General features: G+C 45.7%; 3 protein-coding genes across 9 annotated transcripts in view; 2 read left to right on the top strand and 1 right to left on the bottom strand.

Moving 5' to 3' along the window:
* NUP58 (nucleoporin 58) overlaps positions 1-6,473 on the bottom strand; it is a 78,396-nt gene extending 71,923 nt beyond the window's left edge. For all 6 annotated transcript variants that reach the window (XM_028128119.2, XM_008153361.3, XM_028128121.2 and 3 more), the window contains exon 1: positions 6,367-6,473. In XM_028128119.2, coding sequence (XP_027983920.1) covers positions 6,367-6,473 — 107 coding nt within the window. The remainder of the gene's footprint in view (positions 1-6,366) is intronic.
* Positions 6,474-9,038: 2,565 nt separating this feature from the next.
* On the top strand, positions 9,039-9,361 carry LOC103296729 (transmembrane protein 258-like). The gene has a single exon (XM_054719708.1). The coding sequence runs from the start codon at positions 9,039-9,041 to the stop codon at positions 9,261-9,263; it is 225 nt and encodes a 74-aa protein (XP_054575683.1). The 3' UTR covers positions 9,264-9,361.
* A 1,782-nt stretch (positions 9,362-11,143) lies between these two features.
* Positions 11,144-12,529, top strand: part of MTMR6 (myotubularin related protein 6) — a 42,274-nt gene continuing 40,888 nt past the window's right edge. The window contains exon 1 of one of the 2 annotated variants that reach the window (XM_028128116.2): positions 11,144-11,328. In XM_028128116.2, coding sequence (XP_027983917.2) covers positions 11,305-11,328 — 24 coding nt within the window. In that variant the 5' untranslated portion in view covers positions 11,144-11,304. The remainder of the gene's footprint in view (positions 11,329-12,529) is intronic. The other variant, XM_008153359.3, reaches the window with a different exon arrangement.

Here is a 12,529-nt window from a genome sequence, read left to right on the forward strand (position 1 = left end):
CACTAGAGGCCTGGTGCACGAATATGTGCACCAGTGGGGTCCCTCAGCCTGGCCTGTGGGATCGGGCCAAAACCGGCTCTCCGACATCCCCTGGGGGGTCCCGGATTGCGAGAGAACGCAGGCCAGGCTGAGGGACCCCACCGGTGCACGATCGGGGCCAGGGAGGGACGTGGGAGGTTGGCCAGCCAGGGAAGGACCGCAGGAGGGCTCCAGGCGTGTCTGGCCCATCTCACTCAGTCCCAATCAGCTGGACCCCGACAGGAAGCTAACCTACCAGTCGGAACATCTGTCCCCTGGTGGTCAGTGCACATCATAGTGAGCAGTTGAGCGGCCTTAGCATATCATTAGCACATTATGGTTTGATTGGTTGAACACATGACTGGACACTTAACATATTAGGCCTCCCATATAATAAAAGGCTAATATGCAAATCGACCAATGGCAAAACGACCTGACACGCACTGACTACCAGGGGGCAGACACTCAATGCAGGAGCAGCCCCTTGGTGGTCAGTGTGCTCCCACAGGGGGAGTGCCATTCAGCCAGAAGCTGGGCTCACGGCTAGAGAGCCCAGCAGCAGTAGCAGGAGCCTCTCCCGCCTCCACGGCAGCGCTAAAGATGTCCAACTGCTGGCTTACCCGCTCCTCATAGGGAGCAGGCCTAAGCCGTCAGTTGGGCATTCCCCAAGGGCTCCCGGACTGTGAGAGGGCGCAGGCCCCCCCCCCGCCCCCGAGTGCACAAATTTCATGCACCGGGCATCTAGTTTATTATATAGAACTAGAGACCCGGTGCACAAAATTTGTGCACAGGGGTGGGGGGGGGGGAATGGGTGTGTCCCTCAGCCCGGCCAGTGCCCTCTTGCAATCCGGGACCCCACAGGTAGGGTCCCTACGCCTGGCCAGCAATCAGGGCCTATCGGGGCTTTCCTCCCCCCGGCTGCTGGCAGCTGGTCCAGCCCCCACCACTGCTGGCCTGGGCCTCCCTCTATGGGGCGATTGTTGGCTGGCCCTGCACACCAGGCCAGCAATGCTGTGGCCTGGGCCTCCCTCTGCGGGGCGATGGCGGGGCCCCACCGACCAATCGCATCGCACCCGAATTGGCTGGCCTGGCGCCAGTGCGTGTCATAGTGTGGTCGTCCAGAAGGTCGTCCAGACAGTCTTTCTGCTGTTTGGTTGTTCGGTCAATTTGCATATTATGCTTTTATTATTATAGATATCTAACGCATCTCCAGAGAGCATAGATTGGCTGCCTTCCACACCTCTCCAAACTGGGATTGAACCTGTACAAAAGGAATTAATAAGTTTAACCAAATTTAATTATTTTTCAGTTATCTTTAAAAATAAATCCACACATAAAATTAATCTTTAAAAAATATAGTACCAATCTTCAAGAAAAGCATAATCTAGAGCAATTAAGACTTCAGATCCCAAGTAATCACAAACAGAACCACACATTCTTATTCTATTTTTGTTTGAAAGTGAGCTATTTAAAAATGGCCATAATGCCCTAGCCGGTTTGGCTCAGTGGATAGAGCGTCAGCCTGCGGACTGAAGTCCCAGGTTCAATTCTGGTCAAGGACACATGCCTGGGTTGCAGGCTCGATCCCCAGTGTGGGGCATGCAGGAGGCAGCCAATCAATGATTCTCTCTCATCATTGATGTTTCTCTCTCTCCCCCCTCTCCCTTCCCCTCTGCAATCAATAAAAATATTTAAAATAAATAAATAAATAAAAATGACCACAAGGAAATTCCTTGAATATGCATCATTTTCCTTTTGAACTACTCCTTTACAATTCACATTACTAAACTCATTTGTTCTTCCCCAACATACCCAGATATAGAAAAGATCATCTAAGTTGTCTTTACCATCTCTCTATTGCTACATTACCATATTTATGAGGTGGGAGTGTAGGTATCTTGCCACAAAAAAAGCAGTAAGAATTGGGGGTAGGGGAAGTAGGGTGACAGAGAAGAATGAACATATCCTGGCAAGAGTAAAATGCAGCCCTGGCTGGTTTGGCTCAGTGGATAGAGCGTCAGCCTGTGGACTAAAGGGTCCTTTCTGGTCAAGGGCACATCAGGATTGCAGGCCCCATCGCCAGTAGAGGGCATGCAGGAGGCAGCCAATCAATGATTCTCTCTCATCATTGATGTTTCCATCTCTCTCTCCCTCTCCCTTCCTCTCTGAAATCAATAAAAATATATTTTTTAAAAAAGTAAAATGCAAAGCAAAATTACCCCTATCAAGATTGTGGCCCTAGCTGGTTTGGCTCAGTGGATAGTGTCGGCCTGCAGACTGAAGGGTCCCAGTTTCAATTGCAGTCAAGGGCACATGCCCAGGTTGCTAGATCCTCAGCACCAGGCATTAAGGAGGCAGCCTATCAATGATTCTCTCTCATCATTGATGTTTCTCCCTCTCTCCCTCTCCCTGTCTGAAATCAATGAAATATATATATATTTAAATTGTGTTCATCAGCAGAAATTCTCTTCAGAATTTTTGAAAGAGCAGCCAATAATAAGTGATGTGAACAAAGTTCACAGCTTTTCAACTGTTCTCATCAAGCCTCAGATGAGGCTATCTATAGGTAGAACAAATTATGAAAGTAGGCAAAAAAAGAAAACCCCAAAACTTGACCACTTGATATTTCAAAAATTATGTAGGAGAGTTAACAGAGATTGTAACAATTATGAAATCCCACTCATCCTACATATGTAATCCAGGCCTTTCCAAACAGACATTAATTGCCATGAGGACTCAATGTCAGTTTTAAAAAGCTTATAAGCCTGGGAAATTTCAATTTAAGGGGAAGGCAGTAATGTTATGGCTGGGATCCAGTACCAGTTCCCCATTGTGCTGATATCTAGGTGATACTACTTAATCCTTTTGAGCATCTATTTCGTCTGCAAAGTGGGAGTAATAGTACCCGTAGTATTTTTTGTAAAATTAAGAGATCAAGCAGGACAAATTAACTTCACTCGATACATGTTGTTACTATTGCTATCATTAGGAACAAGTATAAATTCTACTAAACACATTATATAATGCCAGCAAATCACTGTGAGGGCTATAGAGAGGGAGGAGCTTAACTAAAGAGGTAGAACTTGAAATGAGTCTTCAACTCTGAGTAGGAAAAAGAAGAGGACATACACTAATTGTGTCTTAGTTTACCACTGATCTTAAAAATGATAGCAGGCTGGGGTGGGGGCGATGGGTGGGTTGTCAGGGCAGGGCTGCAGGGTCTCACTGACAAAGCACAGATCTTTAAACACTTAAACTGGGCTTAAAAGAAACATTATTGGCATATTTTAATTTAAAAAATTATTATGCTCCCCTTCCTCGCAAATCAGTAATATTTTTTAAAATATATTTTTGATTTCAGACTGAAGGGGAGAGAGAGAGAGATGGAAACATCAATGATGACAGAGAACCACCGACCGGCTGCCTCCTGCACGCCCCCCACTGGGGCTTGAGCCCACTACCCGAGCACATACCCTTGACTGGAACTGAACCCAGGACCCTTCAGTCCCCAGGCCAACACTCTCTCCACTGAGCCAAAACAGCTAGGGCCAGTGATCCTTTTCTTACTATCTCATAAATATGCAAAAGATGTACAATGAAAATATGTATTTTAGACAATTAAAATATTTATAATTTCTTGAAGACACAATGAAGTGCTTCATAATTAAAGTTGAAAACATTACCAAAGAAATACACCAAAGTGAAATGGTATTACTTTATCAGTGAAGCAAAACAGAAATGTCTCTGTGGCAGAGAAATTTACTTACTTGAAGAAAAACAAAAAGCTACCCCAGACCTGACCTCAACCCATTATCTGCCACTGACTCAACAGGATGTGAGCCAAGTTGACTCCAGCAGATCAGTAATGTGATTTTAACTTCCCCAGCTTGCCTTAATGTGGACTTAATAACATAATAGTTAACATTTACTGAGCACTTAGCAAGTGCCTAATATGCTACATTTTCTACATGCTTTATCTCATTCAACAACTCTGAGGTAATTATTATATTCCTTTTCCAAATGTGGGAACTGAGGCTTGGAGAGGAACTTTGCCAGAGTGACACCAAATCACCAAATGGCAGCAGGAGCAGTCAGGCCTCCCAATTAGTATTCCAATGGAGAGATGTTAGTCAGTCTCTCCATTTGTTAATTTATCCAAGCCTTTTTAAAACCTGTGTAAATCTTCCTAATTTATTACCAATAGATAATTCACTTACTTGATCATTCAACAGTACTTATTAAAGTCCTTATTATATCCCAGGCACTGTTATAGGGACTGAGGACTAAGGATGAAATGGTAAATAAGACTCTGCGCTCCAGAAATTTCCAGAGAGAAAGAGATCAATCAATCAATCATTCCTTCAACAAATATATATTGGGCTTCACTGTGCCTACTGGAAAAAACAGTATGAAAAGGTCTCTACCCTCATGGAGCACCCATTCTATTGCTTGGCTCAGACAATAAATAAGTCAACAAAAATACATAATGAACTGTTACAACTGTGATAAGTGCTATGGTACTGGGTACTATGATATACACTTCCTATATGCTGATAGGTCAGAAAAAGCCTCTCTGGGAAAGTAACCTTTTTAATCCCAAAAGTAGGCATTAGCTTGGCACGTGGGGTATGAGGTAGTAAAGGAATTCCAAACAGAGGGAACTGCCCTAAAACGGGAAGGGGTTTGGCCAAGAAACTGAGAAAGGGCCCAAGTTGCTAGAGCAGTGTTTTTGGAACTAAGATCAGGACCCATTAGAGGGTATGAAATCAATTTAGTAGATAACATGCATTTTTTAAAAATGAAATGCAACAGAATAAGATACCCTTACTTCACATCAGTGCATCATATGAAGTAAGGGTATCTTTCTTGAAACTTTCAGTTACTTGTGTTCCTGAACTGGGTGATAATATAAATGCAATTTAATGGGTCTGGACCACTGAATTGGAGCAAACTAAAATAAGAAAAAGATGGGCTCAGGATAGACCTGTTGAAGAAGTTCCAGATTATTTGAGGACCATAGCAAGGTTTATTTTTACTTCATTCCAATAATAATGAAAAATCATTGAAGGGAGGCAATGTGAATTTTTTAAAAATATCAACCTGGCTACAATGTAGTAAAAAGATTGACATAAAAGTAGATTTTTGAGATTTCATTGAACTAGTAAGTAGGAAATGATGGGCGCAGTTCTCATTTAACAAGGGAAAGGTGACTGGTTGAAAACCAGGTGGGAATCTTAAATATTTTCATAAGAATGTAAGCTTCAGGAGAGCAGGGCTCTTATTTACCGCTGAAAACATAAAAGTGTGTCCAATAAATATTTGTTCAAGGAATGACAACAGCTTGCAGCACTGAAAATGAAGCGAATAGAAAATAATAAAAATTACCAAGCCTTGCTGATTAAGTGTATAGAGTGAGAGAAGAGGAGGCATTAAGGAAAACTCGCAGATTTCTGACCTGATGTGTAGCCTGTGGTCCTCCCCGCTTTTGGACTACAATGCTGAAGGTATTTTTGCCTTTTTAATCTACAGCAATATTCTTTAAGCTTCTATGCACACGACTTGATTTAATAAACTCCACCTTTATCTTCAAAAGATTTGAGTTCTAAAGATTGAATCTGTCATCAATAAAATGATTTTTAAATATTTTAATTGCCTCTTTCGGGACTTCTGCTAGTAAAATTTTTGTCACCGGTGTAGCAGGTGGCACAGAAATGGATGAATACATTACCTACATTTTGCAATTTAATTAAGACAATGTGAGTCATTAAAACACAACATCCTCACTTATGATATGCTCATTTGCATACTGTTCAAAGTTATGCTGTAAGAAGTAAAACAAAAACAACAGGACAGCTAGAGTCCCCTGAGGCACAAAGACTTGAACACTCGTTAACCACGAACTCATCAAAGCTCTATAATGTCTAAAACCGCATATCCTAAAACAAATTCATTATCAGGGAGAAACTTTTGTCCTTAAATTTTTCTACTGTCTTTCTCTAAAACCCCACAATAAGCTAGATTTCATTCATTCGCACAACATTCATTCTGTGCCTAAGACTGACAAACGGCTAGGGCCTTGCATCCAGGCAGACCTCACTAATAGGAACCAAGTCCGAACCATCGTAGATTCTGGGGCCCCCACAACACAGAATCCATCCGCCCTCCTCTCAACCAGGCCGCACGTGGTGCTCGGGCAGGGCGGCGAGTGGGAAGCCCACGAAGCTGGCGCGGGGCAATTACTTTTCTCCAGGACGACCGAGAAAGCCCGCGGGAATAAAGATGGGCGGGATTACCCCACGGGAATGTCGCTGGGAGGACCTGGCCAGGAAGGCGAGGAGGTGCGGTTACCTAGACGCCCCTGTTCCGAAGGAGAAACCGCCGCCGGTGCCAGTCCCGCCGGCGGCTACGGTGGTGGAACCCAGCGCGCCGGTCCCGAAGGAGAACCCCGTAGACATGGCTGCCCCGGCTCAGCGCCTTCAGGACGCGGAAAGGGGTGTAGGATGCTCCTCTCGCATTAAAGCCGAAGCGGGCCGGGAAGCATTGCTTCCCGCCTCAGCCAGGACCCGGCGGGAACCTCCAACTCCAGCGGCGGCGAAACCAGGCCGAGGCGGGCGGAACAACCACGCAGGAGAACGTCCCAGCGCCGCCTGCGCGCGCACAGCCCACCGGAAGCGAGCCCGGCGCGCAGGGAACTCTGGACGGGGTGGGGTCGGCGTGCCGCGCAAAGCACCCTGGGCCTGGGGTTGGGTCCCCGCCTACTCTCTGGAGGTAGACTCCCGAAGTTCAAACAAAACCAGGCTATTTCCCTGTTAGTTCTATTTCGGCAACCACGCCGACGTTACCTGTATTCCAGCGCTGTTGTATCTCCATTAATGCTCAGGTCCCTGCCTACATCCTAAAAGGAAGCGCAGAATCCCAGAGCTGGGAGGGCCTTATTGATCATTTTTATCCTCCGCCTTACAGGAAAGAAGGGGATTTTAGTCTTTCGTTGCCTGCCACCCTTGGAAAAACGAGGAGGTATGTGCTTCCTAACAGTTTGGCAATCAATCAAAAATAATTCACTCATCGGTTCATCGACGTGAGCACCACCTTTGTGCTCCAAGGCATGCGGGGCCCCAAGCTGCGGCCACCAAGAAAATCCAGGAGAGCGTCCTTTCCTAGGCGGGGTGGCTGGCCCTGTTCGTGGTGCTGAGCGAACAGAACTGGACAGGCCTTCTGAATGGCCAAGGATGTCAAGCCTGTAAATAGTGTCAGCGTTTCCTGCAAGCTAAGAGTGCGGGACCTTGGGGCAGAGCGCGGGTTCGCTCCCGGACCGCTACCTCCCGGCTTTGCGGCTCTCCGATGCCACTGCTATCACTAGAGGAACTGCAAAAGAAAGGCATTTAAAAAACTACAGAAACCAGTATAAAATATAAGGTGAGATTTAGGTGTTCGATGAGCAGCCCTTAAACATAAGAAAAAAAGGGGGTTTGAGGAAGAGAAAGGATCAAGAAAGGGTACCTGGCGGCGGTGCCTTTTAGGTGCTGCCATCATAACGTGGGTCTTTATTTTTATTTTTTTATTTTTTAAATATATTTTATTGATTTTTTACAGAGAGGAAGAGAGAGGGATAGAGAGTTAGAAACATCGATGAAAGAGAAACATCGATCAGCTGCCTCTTGCACACCCCCTACTGGGGATGTGCCCGCAACCAAGGTACATGCCCTCAACCGGAATCAAACCCAGGACCCTTCAGTCCGCAGGCCGACGCTCTATCCACTGAGCCAAACCGGTTTCGGCGGGTCTTTATTTTTCTATTGGGAATTGTTGCAGTACTCCTCCTGTAAATGCGATTTTTTTTTCCTTGCAATAAAATTTATCCATAAGCAACCACCAGATTTGCTCTCCTAAAACAGAATTCTCACCACGACATTGTCTTAATAAAAAACTCAGTGGTTCTAGTCTGGCTCTTGCTAACCTTACATCTCATAACTCCCCTTAATGCAGCACTTTCTCCTGCGCTGAGCTTGGACATTGCCACCTGCTATGGACTGAATTGTGTCCCTCCAAAATTCATTCATTTCAGAGTAGTTTAAATTATGCTGCAGTAACTCCAAAAATTCCACAGAGTGGAGCACTGCAGAGATGGCAACTGGAATGTTTGGTGAACGGTATTACAATCTGCCACATGCCTCTAAATGCACCAAGTTTAAAACTGGACCTCAGAGAACTGTTCTCAGATAACTCTGTTTGTCTTATTAGCAAAAAGAAAAGAAAACACTTTACATCTTATGTTTTACAGAAATAAAACTCCAATGAAAGCAGTTTCTATGAAAGTCCAATTATTTGGTTATTAAATTTTAAAACTTGACAGTAAAATGATAATCACACAATCTTTGTGCCTAAAACCTATCCAGCCAGGCAAAACCATGAAGCACATAGTATGATCACTTTAGTACATTATACAGTGCACTCAGTTAAGAACAAATATTTTGTCCTTCACTCACCCTCCCCAAATGAACACAGCCTGATTCAGATAAATTTACTGGTATGATCAGTGCTGAAGAATTAGAATGAGTATCAGCAGGTATCCAGACATCTCTGGGGATACTAGGATGCATTGTGCTTAACACACACATATACACAAATATTATTTATTGAGAATTTATTGAGGCCAGCCACTATGCCTAAGTATTTCCGTTCAATTATTTCATTTAACCAACACAAATAACTCAATGGAGGAGATAACAAGTACTACTATTTACAGATAAGAAAACCAACAGGTGGGAGTGGCCGATTACCCAGTGCCCGGCAAAATGTGAAATGACAAAGTGCCACTGTAGTTTCAGATGCAATTGCTGTCACCCCCAAACGGCACCACTTGATGTTGGTGAAGGATTGCCACATTCCCCAGGCTGAGACAGGCCGTAAGCAGTCACAGCAGCATGAGGCTCCTTGACAGCCCCACCCGGCCCCCAGGTTGAAGTCGTGGGATTCTTTCCTGGCTCTGATCTCCTGTGTGCCCCTAGGAGCGCGAGGCCATGAGCAGGTACACCAGCCCCGTGAACCCAGCCGTCGTCCCCCACCTGACCGTGGTGCTGTTGGCCATTGGCATGTTCTTCACCGCCTGGTTCTTCGTGTATGAGGTCACGTCCACCAAGTACACTCGGGACATCTACCAGGAGCTCCTCATCTCCTTGGTGGCCTCGCTCTTCATGGGCTTTGGGGTCCTCTCCCTGCTGCTCTGGGTTGGCATCTACGTGTGAGCTCCCACGGGCTCCAGCCAGGCAGCTGCACTGAACCCCTGCTTTTGTAAATTAATTTTTTTCCTGTTGCTGGAGGTGTCCCGCCTGCTGTTCACAATAAAGGCTGATGTGTGACAAAAAAAAAGAAAACCAACAGTGAGAGAAAATAAGTAACTTTACTAAATTCATACAGCTAGTAAGTGGCAGAAATGAGATTTCAGATAGTTTTGATTCCAAAAATAATTCTGATCATAGCCTTCATCTTCTGCAATAATATACCTAAAAATAAAAGTTGAGAAATATAATCAAGTGAAATGTCCTTGATCTTTTAATGATTTATGTATTTGAAGCACCCAGATTAGGAAATGTGATTGCTTTTATAATATCCCATTAGCTGGTAAACAGTAAACATAATTCTAAAAGCATTAAAATTTAAAATGTTTTCTCACACGACAATCATGGCATTAGACATCTCTTGTGCATTTTGTAGGGAAATTAAGTAGATTTTAAAAATTTTTATTGATTGAGAAAGAGAAACATCTGTTTGTTGTTTCATTTATTTATGTATTCATTGGTTGCTTCCTTTATGTGCCCTGACTGGAGATAGAGCCCACAACCATGGCGTATGGGGACAACGCTCTAACCAACTGAGTTACAGGGACATGGCCCGAGTGTTGTTGTTTTTTTAAGAGAAAAAGTATTTATTTCCCAATACCCCTAATAGCTTTTTTTTCTTTATTAAAGTATTACATATGTGTCCTTATTCCCCCATTAACCCCCCCTCACCCCCTGGTTATTTTAACAGTGTAAAAATAAATATTAAATATTAGGAAGAAATGAATGCAGATCTCATGCCTCAAAGCTTTGGAATGTTAAAACAGGGCAAACTAACTTTTTGACTGGGCGTAATACAACATTGCATCTCAAGCAAGAAAGCAGATATTATTTCTACTGACTGATGGCTGCCAGACTGAAAATTGAAAACATTGTTTAGAATTAGCCTCACTATATTAGCTTATCTGCACCAATAGATATGCCTTCCTTCCATTAATATAATTGTTTCCTTTTTCTTTTTCGTAAATATCCCTTGCATTTGTCTCCTAATTGTTACACAAATTCAGGTTTCTCCCTGAATCCGTGCTTCCTGGATAGCTATTCCTTTTCTGACCTCAAGAGAATATTTGTCGCCTCTCACTTTGGCTTTTTCTATTTATGTTATTTCAGAGTATGGGGAGTTTTGATGTTTCAAATAAGGCTAAACTAAATATATCTGATTATTTCCTTAGATTAGATTCTTATGAGTAGAATTGCAGCTCCAAGTGAAGAGAAAAAGCATTGACATTTGGTGCTGTCCGCGGGTAGGGTGATGGACTTCAGGGCCATCTGCCCTCACCCACCAAATTCTCTTTTCACAGCATGTCCACAGGATTCCTTCTCAACCCTTTGCACTCGCTTGCTTTTTTCTCGATTCCTTTATTCTACTCGGGGTTTAATTTTTTAAATACCCCAGATTTTACAAAGCGCGGCAGTAGAATAAAAAACTGGAGTTTCTTTTCATACAAACTTATTTATTTGGATTTTTTTGTATTTCAAATTACTGATACATTCAATACAATTCGACATACGAGCTGCTGCCGCTGCTAACCGTGTCGAGTCACACTCGACATCCGAGTGCAAAAGGTTTTCAGAGTAGCGGCCTCACGGGACCCCCCTCCACAGCCAGCTCTGCTGGTCCTCGGCCAGCTTCCCTCCGGCAGGGGGCACTGTGGCATCGGCGGCGGCCCCGGAGGAAGCCCGCGCCGCTCTCCTCCGCCGACGCTCCGTTACACCCGCCCACGCCCCTCGGCGGCGGGTTTGGGGAAGTGTTTCTAGGAGACGGCGCGGGCCGGCTGCGCCTGCGCGACCGGCTCGGCGGGGGCGGGCGGCGGGCCTCGGCACTCCCCAGCTGAACTGGTTCCTGCTGGGTCTGGGTCTGGGTCTGGGTCGCCGCCGCCGCCGCCACCCAGGTTCTCTCGCCCATGGTACGCCTGTGAGGCGGCCCGCAGGCCGGCGTCTCCTCGGCATGGAGCACATCCGTACGACCAAGGTAGTAGGCGCGGGAGATCCGTTTGCCACCGGCCGGGTCTGACGGGGGGTGGCGGGGGGGACGGGGAGAGGCGGAGGAGGTGGAGAGCTCGGTCGGCCTGACGAGGGCTGAGGAGCGGTCGGGCGGGGCCTGGCCCCCAGCCCCAGGGTCCTGGCCCGGCCCGTCGGGGCGGCGCAGGGGCAGTTTGGGCCCGGGGGCTGGGCGGAGGCCTCCTGTACCCGCGGGGGTACCGGCTCGCTCGTCCGTCCAGTTGGGGTGCGGTGATTCGGGCTGCTTGGGGCTCAGCGCCCTGAAATTCGTCGCCGCCCTCTCAGCACTTCCTTGGCAAAATTGGGGCGGTTTTAGCTGCGAGGCCTTTGCCGCAGAGTCCCGAAAGCCGGTGGGTCTACCCGGGACCATCTTGGTGTTGTGCGAGCTTTTCCTTATTCACGGCGAGTTGTCTCGTGTCTCACCGACTCTTGGTGCGAGTTTTGGGGAAACTGAGATGGGCGCTCGGCCCCGCCTCGCTCTCTGCTCTCGGTCTCCAGGCACTTAAATGGGGTGTTTCCGTCTCTGTGTTCAAACTTGAATGTCTTCAGAGTCAATAACTCAGCCGTGGAGTTCCAGAGAAGGGAAAAACATGACTCCATATGTTAGTGTCTGATGGGATTGTTATGCAACTGAGCTTTTTAAATCCCATGCTTAATTTTTGTGTGTGAATGGCATTTTGGGGGCCCTTCACAAACACGTCTTCTTCTGATTCTGTTACAAATGTTAAAACCGAAGGAAATGACATAAAAATATTACCAAATTATTTTACCAACAATATTTAAGTTAGACTTAACTTTGGGAGGGAGAAAATAGAGAGATCAGAAGAATTGAACAACGATTTTAAGATCTCTGGGAAGAGGACGACTCACTGTGAATCTTAACTGTCCCCATTTTGCGGAAGCCAGTTAATTGCTGCTCATCCTTTTGGCAGAAATACATCACCTCCCTTTGTTCAGTGGAGAATTTGAGAGGTCATTAAAATGTTTGACAAACCTTTTAAAGGTGTACATGGATTTTTATTAGAACTTGTTTTTAACATTGCATATACTATCCTCCTATACAATAAAAGGCTAATATGCAAATTGTCCCCTCCACAGGGAGCTTACCAGGGAGCAGAGGGCAGGCCCCCCTACCCTATTAGGGGCCGCTGGCCCCACCCTCCCATGGGCTC

Source organism: Eptesicus fuscus, chromosome 7 (genome assembly GCF_027574615.1).
Source record: "Eptesicus fuscus isolate TK198812 chromosome 7, DD_ASM_mEF_20220401, whole genome shotgun sequence".
NCBI classification, from domain to species: Eukaryota; Metazoa; Chordata; class Mammalia; order Chiroptera; family Vespertilionidae; genus Eptesicus; species Eptesicus fuscus.